The sequence below is a fragment of the Juglans microcarpa x Juglans regia genome, chromosome 3D (assembly GCF_004785595.1).
Source record: "Juglans microcarpa x Juglans regia isolate MS1-56 chromosome 3D, Jm3101_v1.0, whole genome shotgun sequence".
Lineage (NCBI taxonomy): Eukaryota > Viridiplantae > Streptophyta > Magnoliopsida > Fagales > Juglandaceae > Juglans > Juglans microcarpa x Juglans regia.
Window position 1 is genome coordinate 9,062,244 of NC_054598.1, and position 24,062 is coordinate 9,086,305.

At 36.0% G+C, this 24,062-nt stretch overlaps 2 protein-coding genes and 1 pseudogene across 2 annotated transcripts; 1 reads left to right on the forward strand and 2 right to left on the reverse strand.

Moving 5' to 3' along the window:
• The first annotated feature begins 55 nt into the window (after window positions 1–55).
• On the forward strand, window positions 56–2,789 carry LOC121255672 (annotated as a pseudogene).
• A 1,317-nt stretch (window positions 2,790–4,106) lies between these two features.
• Window positions 4,107–17,445, reverse strand: LOC121255617 (mannosyl-oligosaccharide glucosidase GCS1-like). The gene is given in 23 exon segments (XM_041156014.1): window positions 4,107–4,505; window positions 4,604–4,667; window positions 4,764–4,873; window positions 4,999–5,090; window positions 5,212–5,361; window positions 6,472–6,528; window positions 7,080–7,133; window positions 7,211–7,360; window positions 7,964–8,031; window positions 8,713–8,838; window positions 10,561–10,634; window positions 10,788–10,895; window positions 11,239–11,281; window positions 11,284–11,359; window positions 12,093–12,200; window positions 12,776–12,858; window positions 13,485–13,581; window positions 13,966–14,034; window positions 14,162–14,248; window positions 14,517–14,679; window positions 15,766–16,017; window positions 16,753–16,826; window positions 16,953–17,445. Coding segments are annotated over 23 exon segments (2,550 nt in total). The 5' UTR covers window positions 17,253–17,445; the 3' UTR covers window positions 4,107–4,360.
• A 797-nt stretch (window positions 17,446–18,242) lies between these two features.
• Window positions 18,243–20,755, reverse strand: LOC121254010 (uncharacterized protein At3g27210-like). The gene is made up of 3 exons (XM_041153969.1): window positions 20,351–20,755; window positions 18,998–19,075; window positions 18,243–18,894 (listed from the first exon to the last, which is right to left on the reverse strand). Exons 1-3 carry the CDS (start codon window positions 20,562–20,564, stop codon window positions 18,434–18,436), a joined length of 753 nt encoding a protein of 250 aa, XP_041009903.1. The 5' UTR covers window positions 20,565–20,755; the 3' UTR covers window positions 18,243–18,433.
• Window positions 20,756–24,062: the final 3,307 nt, after the last annotated feature.

The following is a 24,062-nucleotide window of genomic DNA, read 5'->3' on the forward strand; positions in this document are numbered from 1 at the left end:
CGAACTGAAATTATATCAACCAGACTACAGGACTTAGACGATTTATTTAGTGACTAAATAATCCCGATTATATACTATGAATGGAGGTATCCAATTAGAAATTAAAAAAAAAAGGGTTAAAAATTCTTAATATATATAATCCGGTTTATTTGAATGACCTTTCCATGGCGCCCTCTGCTCAAGGAGATTCCATAATTTTCCAATTTCCCTCCCATCTTTCCACTACCCAAACAACAACAGCAATGTTCAGTGCTCAAGCTTCCTCCTCCGCTTTCGGCACTCCGTCTTCGACCCCAGCGTTTGCTACTCCGACTTAGGCCCCGGCGTTCGGGACACCAACGACGCCGTCTTTTGCCACCGGACTCGGCTCCTCTCTCTTCGCCACACCATTCTCTTCTCAGCCTCAACAGCAACAGCAACAGCAGCTACAGACTCCGTCGTTTCAGAAGCCAGCTTCTGCGGGTTTCGGCTTCCAAACGACACCATTCGCTAAGCCGCAGCCCTCTACTTTCCCCAATGCGCAATTGACTACTCTGATGGCTCCCGTGGCCCCCCTTCCCCGTTCTCTCTCCGATCGTGATGTTCAAGTAGGACTTCTTATTTTCTTTTGGAAAACCCTAACCCTGGACCTATTTTTCTTTCTCTTAATTTACAGTTGTTGACTTTTCCCCCCGTATTTTTAGGCAATTGTTGATGCCTACAAGGACGAGCCCGGAAACCCCAAATATGCTTTTAAGGTCTGTTCATCTTTTGAGTTTTCTCTGTTTAGATTTTCAAATGCATTAGTTCCCGCTCGTGACGGAAAAGGTCTGCTTGTTTCCTGAGAAAATAAGGAAAATCTTAAAGAGAAGTATGATTTTGGAAAACTTGTTCGTGATCGTTTTTTGGTTATACTTGTCGAGTGAAATATGTTGATTTCAGTTAATTCCCATGCCATTTCTGAGCAAAGGAATAGAGAAATAGGATATCGGAGTTTATGCTATGTGTTGATGATGGTATTAGTTTTGCAGCATTTGTTGTTCAGCGTAACGGATCCACAGGGTGAAGCCTGCTGGTGTATCAGATGTGAGTCTTTTTCTTTCACTATTCTTTTAATTCCTTTTATTTGGTATGTGTGCTGTGAACTTCAAATGTTTCTTCTATATGTATGTTTCGGCTAAGTGTGCATTGCCAGATTATGTGGACAGAGGCTATGGGGAAGCTGGAGGGTTTGGACAGAGCTGACAGGGACCGCCTGTGGCCCCAGCTAGTTCGGGGGTTTAAGGATCTTTCACAACGACTTAAGGTAATATCTGTTAATTTGAAGAATAAAACCACTCTATTATGAGTCATCCTTTTAGAAGTCTGAATAAAAAATAGTGTGATAATTCAATGAGGACTTGGATATAAGAAAAATGATGCGTAGATTTTTTCAAATCCAGAAAAAAAGGAATTTGTAAAAATCCGAAAAAAAAAAGGTACAAATCCAGTGTCCTGCAAATAGTTTTTGTGTTAGGGCGTGACTGGCCAGTATAACATTTTATAATTCTGGCTTAATGCAGCTCCAAGATGAAGTCCTTGTTTCAGATGCTGAGAGATTGCGAATACCCAAAGTAATGTGAAGATGGTACTCTACGTATATTGGAAATTTACATATTGAACAACATCTGCAGCCTCAAAGACATTTTCAAGCTGACACTCTTCCACGGGTTGAAAGAATGAGACAAAGGAACAAGGTCTTCAAAGGCGTCTTTTAAGGGTGGGGACAATTTCTGCTCTGTGTATAATAAACTGGGGTAACTGTGTAATATGATTTAATTGCACCAGAACTTCCAATTAGTACAGCATGGCTTTGTTTATTTTCATCACGGTGATGCATAGTTGAGAGGGAGATGTTATTGATGAATGGCCCAAGCTGGGATAGCCATTGCTGACTGGACATGATGGTCACTGTTTTGTTCTAATCTTCTGTTTATTGCTAATCTACTCATGACCACTGTCTTTTCGTTTGCTATGCCTGAAGGTAATGAGAATAGTGGAGGCATTGGAGAGTAAGGGTTTCCGATTACCCTTAATTAAAGGGGAAGCTGAATTGGCTGAGAAGTTAGCTGCAATAACTAGACAGGTAGACTTTTCATTTTGATGCTTCCTACTCTTATGCTGTAATCAGGTGATTACAAGTAGACACATTTTCAGATGAAAAGATCTGGAGCAGAACTTTCTAGGAGGGTACAAAACCTGCTGTCTTTTGTCTTTTGTTCAAGTAAATGGCATTGGTGCTGGCGGTACTGTTTATCTTTAACGATCATCCAAAATCGATGAACAAAGTTTTGCTGATATGCAGGAGGTGAGACTAGAAGAAGCTTGAAAGCTGTCAATTTTTTTTCTTTCCACTGTTGAATTATTTTCAATAACCCTTTTTTGGGTTAAGTTCCGTATCTTTACTTTGAAAATTTATGATGTCATTTATGACAACTTATGGTGCGTAAGGTTCATGTCTTTATTCTTGTTTTTGTTGGTCAGGTCTTACAACAGCAAACGGAAGCCATTGCTGGTCTTGGCAATATTTTGAAGCGAGATGTCAGGGACATGAAGATCATAACGGCCGCGGACAGGGAACCGACAGAAGATCTAAGCTAATAGTATAAAGAAGTCGTAGGCACTCCCGAATTTGTTTAAAGTGATGCTTACCTTCTGTTACCAAGTTTTTGCATCTGAGGTTAGCAAAAAGGCAGCGGTGGCTGATATAACTCTCGATCCAGAGAGAGTTTAACGTGAATAGAGGGAATTTATCTAAAATCTGAGCACCAAGATCTGAAAGAGAATTTTTAATGGATCACATCCGAAGAAGTTTTGAAGCACATTTTTTATAGAGATTGATACGGAATTTCGTGAGCAGATACCTGATGGTTGGGATCAAGGACCCTTTTAAAGTTTTTTCTCCAGCTTAAAAGCTTTAAATAGGAGATAGATATATAAAATAAATTTTATAATTCAAGGCTCGAAAAATCGGTTTGGTTAAAGTCGATTTAGCTGATTTAAATTGAATTGGTTAGAAATCGAATTGATTTTAATGGACATTTTAAATCGTTCTGAACTGCTTCAATCGACTGATTATTGATTACAATTGATTCAAAATTGTATTTATTTATAAATTCTTTAACAATGGACTTTTTTTAAAAAAAAAAATTCTTGTACAAAAATATGATAAAATTAAATATATATTAACTTTTTCATCACTGCACTCAATAAGAATTGCAAAAACATATACTTTATTTTCTTTATTTGAGCAAAATAATTAAGAGATGAATGAGTGTTTATTAAATTTGTGGTCGTGTATAAAATACTATATTTGTCATGTGCTTATAACTTCCTGATCATTATCTTTTTTGTATTAGTGAAAAAATGTGGATAATTGAAGTTAAATACATAAATTACATGTTTATTAAAATTATTTAGATTCATATTATATTTTTATTAAAGCTAGTCCATAATTTATATTTTATACTTTTTTATACATGATATTAAAAGCTTTAATTGCATTGTATATAATTTTTAATATTTTTTATCAACATTGAAATAACTGACTCAAAATTGTCATGAATCACCTAAAAAATTGTAATGAATCACCTGATTTATTGAACCGGTCCTCACTTGATTCTAATTTTTCGAGCCTTATTATATAAGGCTTCATTGCTCATTTAATACTATCCGAAATATTTCTATGGATAGTAATAAATATTATAAAGCTTATTTCATGTAATTATTTTTAACTTCAGATCAAGTTTGAACAAAATTTTGAGGAAATTTTTCTCCCTGAAGGTGGGGCGTTGCATACAGGTTATGCTAATGGCTGACGGTAAGATATGATCCTTTTGGTTCCGTTAGCTGTTTGTTTTACATTAATGGGATTACGAGCAAAACAAGGAGTTAAACGATTCCATTTGGCTTCCAGAGGTAACGGTATCCACAATTATGGATACTAGGACGGTTGATCTGTTCGCAATGGCATCCTCATTTGGTGGCTGATCTTTTGCTCATTTGACTGAATACCACTTCCCATACTCATCAATGACCATCTTCCTAGCCTTTTCAACTGAATGAGCTAAATAATTTGCAAAAGGAGATTTCAGAAGGCACCCCGAGTCGTACCACATCCTCAGTTTACATCTTACAAAAATGTCAAAATGCTTTAAATCACAAGCTCCTGCAATTTAGGCTCGTGCAAAGCATTACGCTAATGCTTGCATGATGATTCCCATCAGAGGTTACTGCTATTGCATGCATCATGATCGGAACGATTAAACATCTAACTATCCTTTCTGGGATGGGAACGAGACAAATAATTCCAAGTGTCCTAAATAATCTATAATAATGTGTTTTACCTTTCACCATAAGCTTCCGCCATGATTAATACCACGAGTGATGTCCAACCGGTAAAAGGCCGTGTACCTTTGCCCTTGCCTTTCTTCTGATCATACTGTTCCCATAGAAACCCTGTCTGGTGATAATTGAGAACCACATTTCTGCAGCAAGGGATTAATGCAATTCAAATTTAATTGGCGAGTTCAGGTGAGATTAAGTCGTATTCAGGCATTATGCAGACAACATATATGAACGGTACCTAATCAAATTTCCCCTCAAGTCATTATAGATGGCTCTAGCTCTGTCCCTATATGGTCCATCCTCTGTGGCAATCAGCAAAACAGAATTTTTTGTTAAAGAATTTCTTCTTGTGTTCCTTTTGGTTCTTTTTAGCTCTTTTATGAACCGAGTAGGCATACCTTTAGAGTAATGGTGGAGTGCTGAAATAATTAGGTAATTAAAGTTCATCCAAATTGGACCTCTCCAATAAGGTGGATCATGCTCTGTGTTGCGTTTCATGTATAATGAGCTGCAGTAGACAAAAAATTTATCGCTTTAGTAAGATAAATTCTAGAATCAACATAGTCCCAAGTAAGTCATCATAAAATAAATGCATGCATAAATGATATTGATTTACAAGAGTAGATGACACGCCTTGTTTTGGCAAGAGAACGGAGTCCATAGTCGGTCCATAGGATGCTCTGGTTGGAGATTAGGTCAAGCTGTTTTTCCAGAATCCATGATCCCTGTGTTGACCAATACATGTGAGATGTCTATATGATACCAAGTGGACACAACTATTCCAAGACAAACACCAAATTAGTGCTCAAACATTCTCATCAAGATTAGATTGTCTTGGTAACTTACAGGTGGAATGAGCTTCCCCATGAATGGGAAAAGACTAACATAACCAACATGAGGAACCAATCTCAACTCAGGCCTTTCTAACACTGCACGCACAAGCTCTCTAGTTGCATAATTGTGTCCAACCTTCTTTTCTTTCCAACTTAAACGAACCTAGTATGGTAAAAGAAAAATCCAAAACAAGCAAGTAAATTTTGTAAGCAAAAAGGTTATGGCAGTTCACCAACTGGATGTCCAATTCAGCAGCGCAAGAGCCTATTCGACTACAGAATCCTTATACGCCTATTGTTTCAATGATGATGGTACCTATGAACCTTCTATATACAGAAGCCCAGAAATTTACATTCCCTGAACCAACAAATATTATTTACTTAGCCACAGGCAATATAAAATTGAAGGGTTACTAATGAACTTCAATTCAACAAATGATAAGATAAATAAACATTCATGGTTTCAGAATAAAGGTCAATCCTGTGGAAGCTTATTTGGAGAAATAGGGTTCCTCCAAGTGTGGCTTTCTTCACTTGGACAGCGGCACTGAGGAGAAAATCCTTACCTTGGACAAGGAATGATAATTGCCAACTGGTGCAGCATGTGTAGAAAAATGAGGAGATGGGGATCGCCTACTTTTACATTTTGAGGTTGCTAGCATTTCATGGAGCATGTTCTTCAATCTCTTCGGGATCAAGTGGATGATGCTTTAATGTGTGGTGGAGCTATTAACATGTTGCAATGGACTACTAAGCCACCATTGGCATGTTTCATTGTGCAAGATGGTCCCCTTGTGCATCCCATGTGGCATATGGAGGGAAAGATACCGGCATGGCTTTGAGGACTGCGAACGATCAGTGTTGGAGTTGAAGTCCTTTGTTTTAAACACCTTTTACCAGTGGAAAAAGCCCATTATTGTGCTCCTTTTTCTATTTCTAATTTTCAGGATTTTATAGCTCTTTTCCCCTTTGTTTGTTAAGTGAGTTCCTGTATAAAATTTATGTTTACTTGTAATAAAATAAAAGTAAAGAAAAAGGTCATCTCCCGAGCACTTGTTCACCACAAGAATAAAACATGGACATCATAGGCGAAAACATTTCAATATATAATCAACAACCGTTGGGAAGATAGAATCTTGTGGAATCCTTGCATCATTGACACAATCATAGAATCGTGGAGAACCCATATACCAAGTGCAGTTATTATTATGAAAATGCAATCAAAGGAAGAATATCACATTTTGAGAGTGAAAAAGACGCACGCACAGCATACCTTTTCAGTATGATTTCCAAAATCAAAATAAGCTCCGTATGCATAATCAAAGTGCATCTGTTCAAACATCAAGCATGTATGAGGTATATACTTAAATGTACTCAGCTAAACATCTAGTCTAGTTAATAATCAACTACATCCTTACACCTTTCAGTCATTGCCTAGAATTTATATATTGAGCTTTGAATTTGACTTGCATTTCAGTGGGCCTAATCTTTCTCTTTTCAGGGGTAACCCTTTGTAGACACCATGTTCTGCTGGGTACAGCCCCTCTTTTTGCGATTTAGTAGAGTGTTGAAACATCAGTCCCGCATAAATAAATAAACACCAATATAACTTCCCCAACCACCCTCATTTCTTTATTCCCGAAAACAGCAAGGGAAGAATTACTTGCGATAAAGATTCCAGAAATACTACATGCTTAGGGTACAAAATAAACCCAAACATTTCACGGATTACCAATCAAGCAGCATCAAAAAGCAGAATTTTTTTTTTTATTATGTTTGGGTTTATTTTGTACCCTAAGCATTTCACAAATTACCAATTGAGCAACATCAAGAAGCAGAAAAATGAGAAACACTTTCAGACAGCATGATAATAAAACAAACCTGATTCAGAATTTCAAAATCTGAGAGCTGCTTAGCTGTTGTACCATAATCCTGCTTCATTTCATTTCAAATATCAATTATTGATATATGAGTACTCATAGATTTCTGGATATCTTTTCTAATTATTATACCTTTCTGGGTTTATTATCCTTATCAAAAAGCTCAGCGATGGAGTGCATGCAATCTGCTGCAAGATACATCCAGCACCTGAGATCCAAGTGACGTTCATCTTCACTTGGGTGTGAAGCTCGTGGATAATCATCCAGCCCAGATGACAGTGTCTGGAGATGTCAGAAACAATGCCAATTTACCACTTATCTTCAGACGGCAATACTTCAATTGGTAAAACTTTTCTCAGTAATCCAACATTACATGGTAATGGTATAAATTAGAGTAAGACACCAAAAATAATATCCAATTTTTGGAATTTATGTATGAAATTGTATTAGTACTAAAGACCACCAAAAAATCAATTGCGTCAAGTTTGCCAGAACTAAATTATGTTCAGACGATGAGTGGTAATGACGTTTGGCAAAGTAGCACATTGCACTACACCCACATGAGTTTTGGCCACCAAATAAATTTTATTTAAGGGGCAAAACGAGTAAGAATTATGGATAAAGCACAGTGGTTTTACTGGGTCTCTCTAATTCCTAGCATCAGAAATGCAGTTCTGTCACCAAATCATGCTGTTCTGTCACCAAGCCATATATAATAAAGATAGAAAAAAAGGTCTAAATGATAAAAAAAAAAGGGAGAAGTGAAAAAAACCTAGCTTGTTTAAAGAAACACAAAGTTTTCTACCTAAATTAAAAATTAGAAAAGAAAGAGATGGGAAAAAGAATCTGTATCTTCAAGACTTATGAAATGATATGGAATAGAACCTTCGGATTTAGTTCACGAGTTGTCATACTGTCTCTCCCATGCCAATAATAGCTACTCCTATCCTTCCCTGGGTTAACAAATATAATTCTTTTATAAGTAATACAAATTTCATTAAAGCGCTAAAGGCACAATCCAAGTACACGGGGAATACAAGAGAGACAAATCAATCACATGCACAAGCATGCATATGTCATCATGTGATTCCAGTTGTTTAGAAAATCTATTATCATGGATATTGTCAAGCTCCAACTAGGGAGATTTGCATTAGGTAGATGACCAAAGTAAAAAAAATTACATATCTTTTATAGGTATTTGATTACTAGCATGCACATAAATATCATGCCCACAAGTACTCTACACAATCTATATCCTTGAATAAAAATATAGACAATCGTTATACGTATCATATGATTCCAGACGGCATCAGGGTCAGAGAAAGTAGGTTCGTGTTGTTAGAAAACTTTACGTTTGGATCCTAACTCCTCTCAACTCATCTCAACTCATCATTACAACTTTTTCAAATTCCAACACAAAATATAATAAACAATTCAACTTTTTCAAATCCCAAAATAATAATAATATTAAAAAATAATACTCTAACAATATTTTATCTTCTCAACTCAACTCAACTCAACTCACTTCAACATCTAAACGCAACCTAAAATATAAAACCTATAAACATACACATCCCTGCCCAACCCCAAACAAAGAAAAAGATAAAGAAGAAAATAAAGATAATGTTACATACCTAACTGGGTAGTATTGAACCATTGGAACCATGCTTCCAGGCGAACAAAAGCCCGTTCTAGAAATGAAGAGATCTCTTCACTTTCAATGGCAGCGAACCTTTTTTCCTTTAAGCTATGGATGATTTCTAGAAGAAGGAAAGTTTCACAGCATATTTAGAATTAGCTTCACAGAAGTATATTTTTACTTAGATAATATATATTTTTAATATGAAAAGAAAGAGTGGCAAGTGATATAAAATCTCCTGTTGTCAAGCATAACTGAAAAATAAACATGAAATACGCACATTCTAAAAGAAAATCTTGTTTTAGACAATTCATCATGGATACACATAAATGACATGTGCTTGACTTCAATTCTTCAGCACATAAAGGCACAGGATGTTCACCTTCTGTTTTTTTTTTTTTTTTTTTTTTTTTTTTTTTTTTTGGGTACAGGTACAGGATGTTCACCTTCTGTATAACCACAAAGGTTAGTGTTCACCTTGTTTGAAGGGCCATCCTCATTTACCCAATCAGGATTAGGGCAGACAAATTTTATGGTGAATTTTGTATTCTTTTAACTAAGATCTGAAGGTTGATAATATCATTCAATTTAAGAATCATGAAGTGATTAAAATCAAAACCAGGCCTGAAGGGGCATCCTCGATTCCTCATTTACTAATCAGGATTAGGACTGAAAAGTCTTACAGTGAATTTTATTTATTTTTTCACTAAGATCTGAAGGTTGATAAAATCATTCAATTTACAAATCGGGAAGTGATCAAAATCAAAACTAAGTCCAAATGACTGTATTCCAGCTCTGAAGCCTAATTGTCATATACATGTTACCAAGCCTGACAAAATAAGTTAACATGAGTTGTAGTCCAATTTTCAATCCCATTCACAGCTCTCAATTCAGTATAGTCCAATTTTATTTTTTAACCAACAGCAAAACCTTGCACTTGTAGTCAATACAGCTAAATGAATCATGAGTCTGCTACCCAATGAAAAAAATATGAGCTATTGTTGTAGATTTTCACATCAAGATAACTTTTCATTCATTTGATCAAAATTTTATTTTAATAATCTCAACCTGAATTGAGGAGATATTTAGCATTAGTCCATTTTGAAAAACTGAGTCGCACATAAATCTTTAAATACCATTCTGCTTTCTATTGAGAAACATAGGCTAGAAGCTCCAGAAAATTCTCAAGCATTGAAGCACCAGTTATATATAAAAAGGGAATCTACCTCTCGTAGTATTCATCATTAAGATCTGCTTCCCAAAAAGTTCACACAATTCTTATCTCATTAATGTTTTACATCCATACCTGCATCTAGCAATGTGGTATGAAAGAGCAGCAAAGCCTGCGATCAGTTTTAGAGTTCAAATGTTCCTTCCGCATTAACTGACTCCATATTCATTCGATATAAACAGTCAATTCTGATTATCCACACCTAGGAAGTGGTAAGTGATGAACTGATGCATCATGTGCAAATGTGTTTTGAAGGGATCCATTCCCTCATTATCAAATGTTCTTTCCTTAATTATCGATTGTCCTTCCCTTCGCTTGTAAGTTTTGTGCTAATAATCACTTTTGGAAGCACAGAAAAAGACAGATTGTCAAATAATTAAGACAGAAAAGACAGATCCTTTGGGAAGCAATGAGTATCAATAAATAATCCTAAATTACCAAACTACCCTTCACAGCTCAGAAGCATCAACACAATAGCATCGACAGAAGCATCACCAACAACTCAATGGCATTATCTTAATTTACAAATGATTGAAAATTTCAACATAATATAATAATGGGGAGCAGGCTTTGCAGCAAAATTTTACAAAAGGTTCATTGAGAGAACCTTACCACGTAATGCTAAAAACAGAGTTGGAGGATTTCCATTAGTGGGATGCTGGGGAACGAATTCATCTGGGACCTTACTGAAGTACACCAGCAAAGACTTTGCATCACTTCACTGGAGAAATCTAAACACTAAATTTATGCCACGTATTTGAAAAAGGTACCCTATGTAACCGTTTTTTAAGTGACATTTTAAAAAAATAAAATAGTCAAATAAAGATATTTTATATCACCTTAGAGCTTCAGCACCCAAAATTTGCTCACGTGGAATCCATCCATCAACATTCATTAGATCTAACCAATGCCCAATGATATCCAAGCAAATGTGAACATCCCAACGCCTGGTCAGATTTATTTTTATCAGTAACACCTGATCAGAATTTTCTTTGATGACTAAAGAAAATATTAACAGAAAAAGCGCAAAACAGAGGCCAAAACCCATATTGTTCTAGCCACTTCACAATGTAAGAAGAGATGATCTGTTGTGTCCCTGCTCTTCTTGCACATATCATACCGATCTATCACTAAAGACTTCTATATGGTGTATATGCGAATTACCAACAGTTAAAGCATCAAATTCGAAGAGATCGCATATTTCGTAAAACATGCAGGAACCAGGAAGCCTTCACTTGTGAAAAATGGAACAATAGAATTTTGAATTGAACTATAAAAGAGACCACTAACCAGATCAGCAGCTGATGAAAACCTTCATCCCATAAAAATCCCTCGGGAAGAAGGGTCGACTTGGAACAGCCGTGTAAAGCTCAGCTGGCCAATATGAAATAAGATTATCATGATCCCCAGGCTGTAAGAGAAAATGGCCCACAGCATGACTTTGTCAGATGTCCAAAACAGCTGATGCTAAGTACTAATAATAGCAGTTTCACAAGTTGTAAAGGAAGGAAAAGAACAATGCAAAATAAATAAAGAATGAAACTGGCTATCTTCAAGCTTGTCAGAAGATATGAAAAATCACAAACAATGGAAGGAAATGAAAAAGGCCTAACACCTAATACTTGTTTTTTTTTTTTTTTTTTAATTTCTGATATATGATTCTACTTTGAACATCATTGGTTCCATATGTGAAGTGAATCAAGTTATAGATCATTATTCAGCAAGTCCCTACCTAGTTGTTATTGGCAAGCCTCAAGAAAGACAGGAAACCCCTGATAGCTTCATTTGCTTCTTATCTATTGATTATTCTGTAGATACCCAACTAAAATACTTCTCAAGATCTCAAACTCCATTTTAATCACTATGACCAAGTTAACTAGAAATCAAGCTTGAGAATACCGAATGGTACGACTCAGTACATGCAGTAACACAAAAATCTAGAAATCAAGCTTGAGAATGCTGAATGGTACGACTCAGTACATGCAGCAACACAAAAATTAAGTTATTTGTAGACTAAGTCATATGACAGATTCATCATTTATCTTTGGGATTATCAATGCTGATCACTTAAATGCTTAAGATGGTACCAAAAGTGATCTTACATCAAACAACATATAAAACTTCAACAAATTCACATTACTTACATTGGGGTCTCGTGGAAGTGAAATTGTTGACTGGCCATAGAAATATCCTATGCCACCCAACAAGTTTCCAAGAGCAGCCTTACCGACATTCAGAGATTCAGAATCGATCTGAAAATACAAAACCATATTTTTAATTCAAGTTGAAGCACAATAATATTTATTTGCACAAAAGGAAAATAAGGAAAAAAGACTAGGAATGAGTGAAGACTTTTCTGCCTTCCATTAATTTGCATGAGTATTTCCCATTTTCTTGAATTAAATCACACGTACAAAGTGTCAAGTCATGGAAAATGTGCACTCAAAGATTGATTCACACTGTTTTTCATGAACGTATTTAACCAGCCCCTATAGTTGTTTCAGTTAAGTAATTGTTTCAGAATTTAGAATTTCCGATATGACATCAAATAATGACATCAAAGTACTCAAGATGGTGGACAAACTAATTCAATTACCAAGAGATTTTTTTTTTGTAAGTAATTCAATTACCAAGATAATAAGCTAGTCCAGTACATTCCCCATTCCACCATATCATTCAGAACTAATGCACTATCATAATGGGGAAATGTCACTGACTTCAAGACATTCAACAACCAGGTATGATGCAACAGTGTGTTACGTGCAGTATCAAACCACAAAGATAATGAAGTAAACAGAAATAGTTCCAAAGATCAACAGTTCGATACCATGTCAGCCAGGTTGAAGCTCTTCTCGTATTTAGCGTCAAATTCTCTTTGCTTCTCTCTCAACTGACCAGTCAGTAAGGTACCTAAAATTTGACAGTGAAGTTCAAAGAGAGCTAGAAATGACAACTAACAACTTTTCATTTGGAAGCTAAGAGTCGAAAACTTTCCTGAAATTTAGGAAAGTCCGGCCCGAGCCTTGCTAAAGATGGAATGGGAGGGGTGGGAATTGGGGGATGAGGCCCTAGCTTCAAACTTATCAAGCCAAGAATATAAAAAGAAAAGGCCTACAGATCTAAATATAGAGTAACATATCCTAAATAAATTTGTAGTAATGAATCCTATAAAAATTAAGAGGACTATAATTTACGGAATGTACAGAAACCGTGATAGAAAGCAAATTAGCAGTCAGATTCAACAAACGGTGCAAAGAGGTCCAGCATTTTAGTCATATCTGTAAGCTACAATGATGGTTGAAAGATAAAATCCACACATCCCCAGCAAGAGCTGTAATTATATGCAGCTCAAGAGCTTCATTATTCTATGCTTACCCACTTTTAACCTTGTACATTTTCTGGGGTTTCTCCTAGACACATCCTTTATGCTTTAATGATGCGCAGCAGACATGCCAAGACTCAAATTTGAGATAAACACAACATTTAAAAATGCATATGATAGTTATATTATCATATTTAATGGATGCGGAGGGCACCAGTGAGACTTCTGACACGTTCTTCAACTCTTGAGCTTTGGGAAACATTTCCGGAGACAAACGCAATATCTATTTTGAAAGGTATCTGAGCAGAAATCTGCATAGAAACAGAAAGCCTCAGGAGAATGTTGTGAGAATTTAGCATCCGAGGATGAAAGTAGTCAGTTAGCTTGGTTATTAACAATTGGTTGCATATCTGATACCACGGATTGAAACCCACTTTCACTAGGGATATCCTTTTAACAGGAGGGGGAGATGGGAGCTGCTACATTTTGTTAAGTAGTACATAAGTTCAAGTGGCCTCCAATGGACTAGGAAAAGAAAACATAAGAAAAATCTTGAGCAGCTGACAGATAATCCATAGCTTTAACATCTTTAAATATTTATGTAGTTAAATATTTTAAAGGCAGATAACCTGTAGCTTTAACATCCTTAAATATTTTCAAAACTAAGTAGAACTCATTAAATCTATACCACATACCTGAAAAACTAGAATATTTGGAGAATCATCTGAAGTGTCAGATAGCTGCAGTCGACCAAACTTTCTTGCCTGATGACATGCACACAGAGGGAAAGACATCAATAATCAGGTTAGCAATTTGAAGCTGCACCGTTGTTCTACAGACTAACACAAATATGGAACGAGAAATTGCAATGTACATGAAAATCTGACATACTTGTGACCCAAGGTTTTGCTGAACTAGATCAGATAAATTGTGAATGTGGTTTGTCTTAAAACCAGCGTAATGGACTTCCAAATTATTCTGCAAAAGAGAAAACACAAAGAAGTGGACCACGGGTCAGAATCCAATCTAAGAAGGCAAAAGATCCTCCAATAATATTTTTTTTATTGCTAATTGGAAAATGTCAAGGACCATGCTGCTCCATGGCACAGTTCCTTAGATAGTATTGGCAGAAAGTACATCCAAAAAGCTTGGTGGCTCAGGTACAAGATTAATCAAAGGCAGCACTTCTATCATCCAAAAAGGGAGAAATATTTCACTTCACAGGTACACTCCTTTACCAACATACCATTGATTTTAAATGAAGCTGCCAACCTCCAATATCCATTCGTGAACCTGACACAAGGATAGAATCCTCATGAATGTCAAAGTCTCTACTCAAACTTAGAGCATTGCCATCTTCATCAGCCATATAGAAAAATAGATGCGTAGTGTCCTCATTCCACTTAGATCTGGGGATAAAAAACAAAAATCGCAACAAATGTTATGAAGTTTAACTGACTGGCTAATTGGCACACCCTTATTCAGCCAAAATCCATATGCATTGGAATTGTAAAAAGTATGTAGGGGTTATTACCAAAGTTGTCATGGTGGTACAAACTCTCCATCCCTAAAAGAAAAAAGAAACAACATGGTAGCTGCAGCCATTATGTCAATAACATAACATTCATTGCTTCAGGGTCACTGTACCCAAGATGGCTCAAGCAGCAATCAGAGTTCCATGCTTCATAACATGAAGAATGAATGAGATACACAACTATTTGGAACAAGGCTTGTCTTCCACCTAATTATGCACCTCATGTATAGACCAGAAGTACAGAATTCATATTGCAAAATTAGATCTTCAAAGCACTAGAGTTTTTTTGCTCATCTTAAAGCATCTTCATTTAATTTGATGCATTTTAGTTGTTTAAACACTAGATCTAGCTTTTTTAGTTTGGTTTGCTAGAGCATGTGTCTCTAAAAAATGGCTCTTTGTTTATAAGTGAGATTTTCCAAACCAAAAAAAACCAGAAAAAAATAAGAAAAGGAAAAAAAAAAGAGGGTTTTTTTATATGTAAAATAAGATTTTATTTGATCAAGTAAATATGCATAGCCTGAGTATACATGAAGTATACATGGAGAACACCTAGTTACAAGATAGGATCTAGAAATGGAATAAATAGGCAAAGCCCAGTCACTTTTCTCTAGGATATTAAGAAACAAAACACATGCATGACAAGATAATCAGGAGCTATGTGCTAGAAATAAAAAGCATAAGCAACTTCTTTGGAGAGAGAAACTATATAAATCTCTTTACACAGCTCAAAATGCTGTAGTGTAGTGTTCATGAATAAGAGTCAGACAGAACGACTGAGAGATTACTTGATGCAGTTCTAAGAGACTCGTCATTTTTCAAGTCAGTTTCAGATGCTACTTTTACTTTCTTGCAACTGCCCTCTCACCAATTTGAAGGCTATATTACTAAAATACCAGGCTTAACATGGCATATGCATTTCATAAAGCAGATGTCATAGTAAACAGGTCAGGTCATTTACTGTTTGCTTTGAACATCTATCCGAACAGCCCAGTCTCCTCCATAGCCACAGCCATCAACCTTCGATTTCAAGAAACTTGTGGTCAACATTAAGTCCTGGTCAACCAGAACTTGGTGTCCAAAATCACGTCCATTATGATGTGTCCAACCATATGTGCTTAGCTCATCAGAATCTTGACAGATATGTCTCATTAAATATCTTCCATCCTTCACAGCAATCCACATCAAACCGGCGATCAGAGATTGTGGAGTCCTGCCAGTTACAGCAGCTTATTACCACCACATCTTAATGCATAAAGTTGGGTGAAAGTGGAGAATAATAAAAATATAAAAGCCATAACACGTGAAAAAAAAAATCTCATCCTTTCCTCTTCTTTTTCTAAATAATGGCCAAATGACGTGTCTAACAATATTAATTTTTGAGGGAACTCGATTACTTCTTGTAGCATGACCAAGTGCATTGTTTTAGTAATTAGAGTGGCTTTAATCATTTTCAAACATGAACTCCAAGTACACAACAATCATGCTTGTAGGCGTAACATCACTAAATTTGATGCTCAAACTCAGTCTATTTATCTAAGCATGCTTAAAAGGCTACAATTGTTTCACATTTTATCTTTAAACCAGATTTATGCATACTTCAATGGACAATATGAACACCCATTATCAACTACTTGCTTTCTTACACTTAATATTCACGACTAGAATTATTATGCAGCTATACATTAATAACGTCCGCTCCAAAAGCACATAAATCAATATTAGAAATAATTGGTACGTTCTTTCCCTCGAAGATTCTGGATAACCACCATGACCTGGATTATGACCACTTTTCCTTTCATGCCTATTGCCTACGCACAGTCCACTTCACAAGAGTATGTTGTAATGCTACAATTCAAAGTATAGACCACCGTTCCAATAACCAAAAATATATAAAGCTAACAAGAATTAGTAGACGAGTATAATTTTCGCGATGGCAATGAAATACCTGGCACGAATTCCAAGATAAACATGAGGGCGATATGTTCCCCAATACAAGCTCTCTCGGTGCTCGCCTTGAAACTGCCATTGCCAAATTATCCATACTTGATAACCAGTGATACGAGAGAGAGAGAGGGAGAGAGAGAGAGAGAGAGAGAGAGGGAGGGAGGGAGGGAGAGACAGAGAGAGAGAGAGACTACGTCTTACCTGAGGAAGGTCCATGACTTTTGGCGCCGGAAACGGCGTAACAACCCTAGGTCTCCGAGCTTCTTCAGCAGGATTTACGAGATGACGAATCAGGAAGAGGATCACTAGAAACGCGAAAGCGCTCATCCCTAGCATGACTTTCAGATTAACATCGAAGATCCTAATGTAGTTGTGATCTCTACTTCTATCTTTACGTGCTTTGAGGTTACGTTTTGCGTTGCGGGGAGAATCGTCTATGTCGTTGGCATCCGCAGCGGGTTTGATTCTACTTCTAGCACTTGTTCGGCCACCTCCAGCCATTTCCAAATTATATGGGTTCACTCCGAAATCAAATCCATAGATGCAAACGCCGATTTACGTAGTTTGAAGGTAGCGATGATAAGCGAATCAAAAGATGAAACTCACTTTGACGCCAAAGAAACTCAAGACCGTTTCTTCGACCAGTTCTAGTGGAAAAGTGTAATAAGTGAGCCGGGCAGGAGTCGAGTCGAGTCGAGTCCTTGAACAGTAGGATCTGGGCTCCCAAGGCAGAAGCCACAGCCAACTGCCAACGGTCTTTTCCATTACTGAGCTGAAATCCGGTATCGGTCACGTGAGGGCCTTTCTTCGAAGCCTAGATTGGGCCGGCCGCAATGTATCTTTCTTATCCGTCCATTTTTTAATAATAATTATTTAATTAAGGAATTATGGTATTATAATAATTTTATAGTGTATTTTATAATTAACTAATGCGATAGTACCATCTCGTAAAAAATAATAATATTTTATAAATTAAATTTTTAAATCTTACAAAATTATCTCTCACATAAGAAAAATGTCAAAATAGTGGTAAGAATGTGTAAGAGTGTCATTACCACTTATATATTACAATTTAAATTTTTGTGACATACCATCTTATAAAATCGTAGGGATTTCAACAGATTTAGAAAGGAAAAAAAAAACTATATTCTCAACATAATTGAGCATGCAAAAACTTTATGTTCAATACACACACAACACATTTTTACAATACATTTCACAATAATATTATAAAGTAATAGTATTTTTGTAAAGTAATGTTATTTTTATAAAGTATTTTACAAAATTATCCATCAATTAAATATTGTTGTAAAATGTGTTGTAGAAAATGTTATGTATAGTTTACATACAGTCTCCAAATGAGGACTGCTCATGTAAGTCTATACAATTATATTTAAAAAAAATTTAAAATTATAATAATATCCTTTTTAAAATGATTTTTTACCTTTTACCTTATTCATCAATGGGATTGCACACGCAGTCTCTCACTCAAGACTGCAAATAAAATTTCTCTAAATCATTTTTCTTTACAAATGCTGCAATAAGTACTAGCAATTCACTTTAGCACTGCCTAGCCGACCTTAAGACAAGTAATATGAAAAAGGGTTCCCACTTCCCAGATTCCAATTTATGTCCTTTTATATGCATCTTACGAGTAGCAGATTCTTTTAGAGGCTAGTCTTTTAGCGTTTACAACTACGGGAAACGCTCAGCCTCTTCCTCCCGCCGCCAGAGCTGAGGTTGGGCACGAAATTTGGGAGGCAGCACCGCACGGACTTTGCGAATCTCCCCTTCCTGCTGGGGCTGTAACTTGTGACGTCAGGGCTTGTCTCGCTACTGCGTGCAGTGTTTACTACACGATCATAAAGGCTTTTATTTGAAGAATTTGGAGGAATGTGAAGAATGGAACGATTGGCCTTTGACCTTGCTTGCAAATTTTGAGTGACATGATCAACAGCATCGCTCCTGAAACTCTCTTGAAAAAGCTCAATCAGTTGTTTCTTCATGACTGTTGGGGAGGAGGGTTCAAAAATGGAAGTGGGTGGACTGTCCATGTAAATTGGCAGAGGTTTATCTACATGAGGAGTTTCTTGCAAGCAGCAGCTTTGGTGGATAGGAGTGTTGCCGCAAGATGGGGTAGTATCTGGCATAAAAACAAGTAAAAGATTCTTCAGTAACAAACAAAGAAAAAACGATTTAAAAAAAAAAAAAAAGTCTCCAACAAATTGAAAAATATCGATTCTTACCCCCACTGACACTGAAGAAATCTTCACAGTCAGATTCTAACCAGAGCCATGGATCAAAATATATTTCCTCCTCATCACCTGCATGGAATGAGACAACGCAATTCAGCTAAAGAGGCTATATGCATGGGTTCACGAACAAGTTGAGCCAAGATCAGGAAAATGAGCACACTCTATTTGCGTGGTGTAAAATTAGAAAGCGGTTTCAAAACGCATGTGTATTCAAATAGCGTCAATGCTACTCTTCATTTTAAATCTTGTCATCTCCAATCACACATAGTATTATAATATATCACATTTCAAGTAACTTCTTCTATCAACTACTTAAATGACAACCACTTGAAATTTGTCGCATCACCAAATGTGACTAAGAACGGCAAAAATAACAAGGAAAAAGCTAGTTTGCCCATCAAATGTGACCACTCAAGTTGACCGCTCTGGGAATTTTTTTTTTTTTACTTAATGATTAAGGAAGTGATTTTAAGTGTATTGCTGTACTTTTTTATTTTTTACAAATATTTAAATATATTAAAAAAATATGAATAGAAAAATGAAAAAAAAAATTGTAAAATGCACTATCGATCAAGTGAAGCGGGCTACTCTGGGCGGCAAAGTAGCCTGACTCAAATAACAATGAATAAGAATACTCATCCCCCCAATTCTTATCATTATTTTATTATTTCACGATGTGACATTAGATGATTGAAGACTATTTATTATATTTTATTTATAAACCTATCATCTAATCACATATTCGATGAGGATGATGAGAAAATAGATGATAAATAGATTTTTTCTAAGAAAAATCTCATCCAAATATATCCGCACGTCTTCACATAGACAAGCTTAAAACTCTCCAAATATGATTGTAGGACTTCACAGTCTCCCAACCCCCGCCATGATCTACTTCATGTTTGAAAGACACCAGGGACCCAGAATCAACAACACTAACTACCAAACAACTGCTCGTCATCTTCTTCGTTGGCGGTTGCCATATTACCGACAAGTTTTTAAAATTTCCCGATCCCATTTTCTTGTAGCCCTCAAAGTCAAAACCTACCCATATTTAGAATGCAGTCTCTTGATCAATTTGAAAAAGTAAGAATCTAAAAATTTCAAGTCATATGGGATACATCTCAAACAAGCCAAGGATAGTGTCGCTGAAACGTGACAATTATGCAGAATATTGGGCAAAAAATAGTAAGAAACAAAGAACAACTATTCAGATCAATTCCAACAATATAATATAACGAAAAGGACACAAACACATTGACAATGTTAACGTAAATAAGGATGCCAACCAGACCTATTCCGATCCATTGTGTTCAACAGAATTGTCAAGGTTTAGAAACATACTTGATCTACCAGAACTGGCTAAAGGCATCAAAGCATGTTCAGCAACTGAGTTTTGGCCTTTGACTATGTCTTTCTTGAACAGAGATTCAGTTAAGATGCTGATCTCCGGCTTAGAACCAGCACTGGACCAATATTGAAGTTTCAGGGACGAGTCCGAGGTTGTAGAAACAGGAACAGAGTTCCCCACGTCCAAATGATTGCTACATTTATCCATTACAGGAATTCAGATTTTGCTTTCTGAAAAATTGAAGACAGAATGAGAGAGCTAAAGAGAACAAGGAAGTTTGTTGGCTTTATGCTTTAAGAAAGAAAATTAAATTCTAGGGTGGGAGTTGATCGGTCTTGAAAGCGAAGTAATGGAGCTTGCAGACATGGGTCCCTTCAAATTTCCTCAAGTTTTTTTTTTTTTTTTCTTTTTCTTCTTTTAGTTTTCTGACTATTTTAGAGTCTGCAAGACAAGGAAGGAGAAAGCTAGCTTTGAAGTTGGGTTGACGCTACGTTGGATTGGAACTGAGTTTTCATTGATATTTAAACACATCTTCATAACAACCAACAACCCAATAACTCCAATATATCGTAGCAATGATTCCTAAAAAACTTTGTGTGACAACATTTTAAACTTATCTCGCAATTCTCATAAATAAGTATTAGAGAAATATTTCGAAGTTCTACAGTTACAAAGAAATTTTATAAAATAAATTCACAAGTTGGCATATTTTCATATAATATGTTATATTTATTTTATAATAAAAGTAATTTTACAATCTATAATTTTATTTTTATAAAATCTCTTTATTACTAAAATATTCCTCTAAACAAAATAATGAAAGTAAAATTTACAAATTAAAATTGACGTATCATATCAGTAAAATTGACATATCATAATATATATTTTTTTTTTGTTATCAATTCCCATGGTGGACCATCGTTTCTCTTGCGTATTCAATAGGCAAATGCGTAAAAATAACTCCAACTATATGTTCTCTTATCCGGTAGTTATGGGATTTGAATATTAGGTGCATCAGAGACCAAAAAGTTAAACCAAACGAGTATCATGGCATCCAGAATGTGTTTAAACATTAACAACTTATTAATATTCAACTATTTAGACATAATCATTAGACCAAGGATTGATTGAACCGCATATGTTGAAATGATAGAGTATTCCAAACCCAATGATCGAATCCCTTTTTTCCCCCCTATTAGACTTTAAATTTCCCCTGGTTCTGAATTCAAATAACCAGTCTTCACAAGCAGAGCAAATTAGCCAAACGTGGATATTTATTTTTTTATTTCTATTTTTAGTGTCCTATTGGTTGCTATTTCTAAATTAATCCAGTCGCAAACTGCAGTAAGTATATAATGTTATCGAGGTTAAAGGTTTAATCAAAATTAGCATCCAACAGTTTTAAGACTTTTAGATCAATGGTTGGATCTTTAATAATTGGTATCAGAGCCAGAGACTGCGTCACGATCTTCAAGTCACGGAAGGGGCGACTTATAGGCTGGATTAAAATATCTTGGTACTATATATGAGCATGGTGTTAAGTCATTGAATGCTAATAGATGAGTAAAGCCACCAAAAGAGAAAGAGCTACCACCGGCTCAGTGTCGATAGAATGGTCCGTCGTGAACATCGAATTCGGAAGCGTGGTGAAATGGTATGATCCTTAAGGTTAAAAATTTAACTAAATTACTATCCAACAGTTCTAAAACTTTTAGATCAATGGTTGGATTTTTAACAATATCTTACCCGACTGCAACTTTAAACAATGATTAAAATCTTAATATAGCTTTTTTGTGCGCGTGTATGTTTTGTTTATATTTTTTTGGGTGGAGAGAGGCGTAGTAGGGGACCTGTTGACTTTGTGTTCACACTGGAATGGGAATCCTGATTCCTAACCAAGGCCAATTAGCTACGATACTTATATTAGAAGATAAGGGTACATTGGATGACACAACTATATGCATTTACTTAATTTATTGCATTGATTAATTGTAGTTCAAACAACGTGGTATTCGTAGCGTTTGCCATTGATTTCAACATACCTTACCAGTATGAAGAATTCCCTGGGCATTAATGTAGAGATTTAAGTTAAAGTTTCAGATATATCGTTCTTCAACGGCAAAACTATCTTTCTTCTTTTTTTTTTCTTTTTTTTTCTTCTTCTTCCTCTAATCAAGCGTATTATAGATTAAAACCAAATTATAAAAGTTTAAGGTGGATCTTTTCCACTGTCAATATACAGAAAACATCTAGAGAATTTATCTAAAGGTAGGCATCCAAAAGCAAGATTGGTTACTGCTCATTACGCCACATAATCCGTACATCGATTTTGAGATCGATGAGTTTTGGCTAGTTTCTATCCTTGATGATGACAGAGGATATGTTAAATGTCTACAATAATGGGAGAGACTTGCCAGAACAGTGAGGAGTCAGGACTTTCTATAGCTGTGATGACATTTTGGACATTACCTTCAATAATTGCTAGATTATGAGGAATGGCCATTTTGGAAGCTAGCAAAGCCGCTAAAACTTCAGCTAGCAGTGGGTTTGAAGTTTGAATTTTTTTTGTTCTGATTTCCAGAATATCCCCATCATGGTTCCATCGTACCACTGATGCTACTGAAAAATTATTTTTGACTGCTGCATTAAAGGAGAAGCTATGAAAATTTAAAGTTTGCCATTGACTGCCGTGTCAACAGCAAACTATCTACTTTGTCTGTTTATAGAAGTGATAACAGATAAGGTCCCATGTGTTGCTGCCAAGGCAACTGGTACCCGTGGCAGCGGTGAGGTTGGGCGGCTACAAGTACGCCCATTTGATTGAAGACAAGACTTAAAACATAGCAACCTTCAACTCGCAAAGTAACCAAAGTTATCCTTTATTTTAAAAGGACAATTGATCCCTCTTGGCAATTAGGTGGAGAATACGAGGAGCATCTTTAGCAAAGATAAAATCATACACATGCAGACAGAGGATTTAATAAAAGAAATCACACACACACACACCTATTCCTATGGTTTAGTGTTATACACTGGCAAAGATGGAAGCAATAGCACTCTTTAAGGCCTGATGATTGCACAACAACTCAAGTATCGAAGGTCTACCAATCATGTAGTTATCAGATCCGTTAGAACACAGAAACCATGCTCAGTCCACCTAGCAATCATATAAAATAATAGCCATATTAGTTTATGATTGGATAAAGTATATCCATTTGGAGTTATGAAATCCAAATACAAGAGTCTCACTAGCATATCAATTACAGCATTAATAATTCTTATTCCCTTTCTCCTAGGATTATCCTGTCTGCATCAAGCTTCCAAGCCTCTCACCCTCTCAGTCTCTCTCCTTGTATAAAAGTCAACTTTGTTCACCATTCAGTAGTGTATCTTTCCAGTATGGATAGGAAAGGCAAGCAGGGAGATGGGATGAGAACAAGAAGCTTTCGTGAGGAGAACTACAATACTAGAAGGGTGTTCTTGAGAAGTTATCCTCTTCAATGGGGAGGAGATGATGAATACAACGAAGAAGATGTGGGGAGGGTCGCCGATGGGAGTAATCAAAAGAGATCCATGAAGAAGATTATCCTATCTGTGTTTCACTGGGGTGGAGACAGAGTTTTGTTCTTTAGGAGATTCAAATGTAAGCTCGTAATGTATGTCATTGCATGTTTCCCTGCTCGCATTAAGATCCCTACTGCCCTA

What these genes read in the sequence shown, in the direction of transcription:
- LOC121254010 (XM_041153969.1), bottom strand. Translation starts at nt 20,564, where the DNA reads ATGGATAAATGTAGCAATCATTTGGACGTGGGGAACTCTGTTCCTGTT. An exon ending in AGCCAGTTCTGGTAGATCAA is followed by an intron (nt 19,076 to 20,350) that starts GTATGTTTCTAA and finishes CATTCCATGCAG; the next exon opens with GTGATGAGGAGGAAATATAT. An exon ending in TTTCTTCAGTGTCAGTGGGG is followed by an intron (nt 18,895 to 18,997) that starts GTAAGAATCGAT and finishes TTTTTATGCCAG; the next exon opens with ATACTACCCCATCTTGCGGC.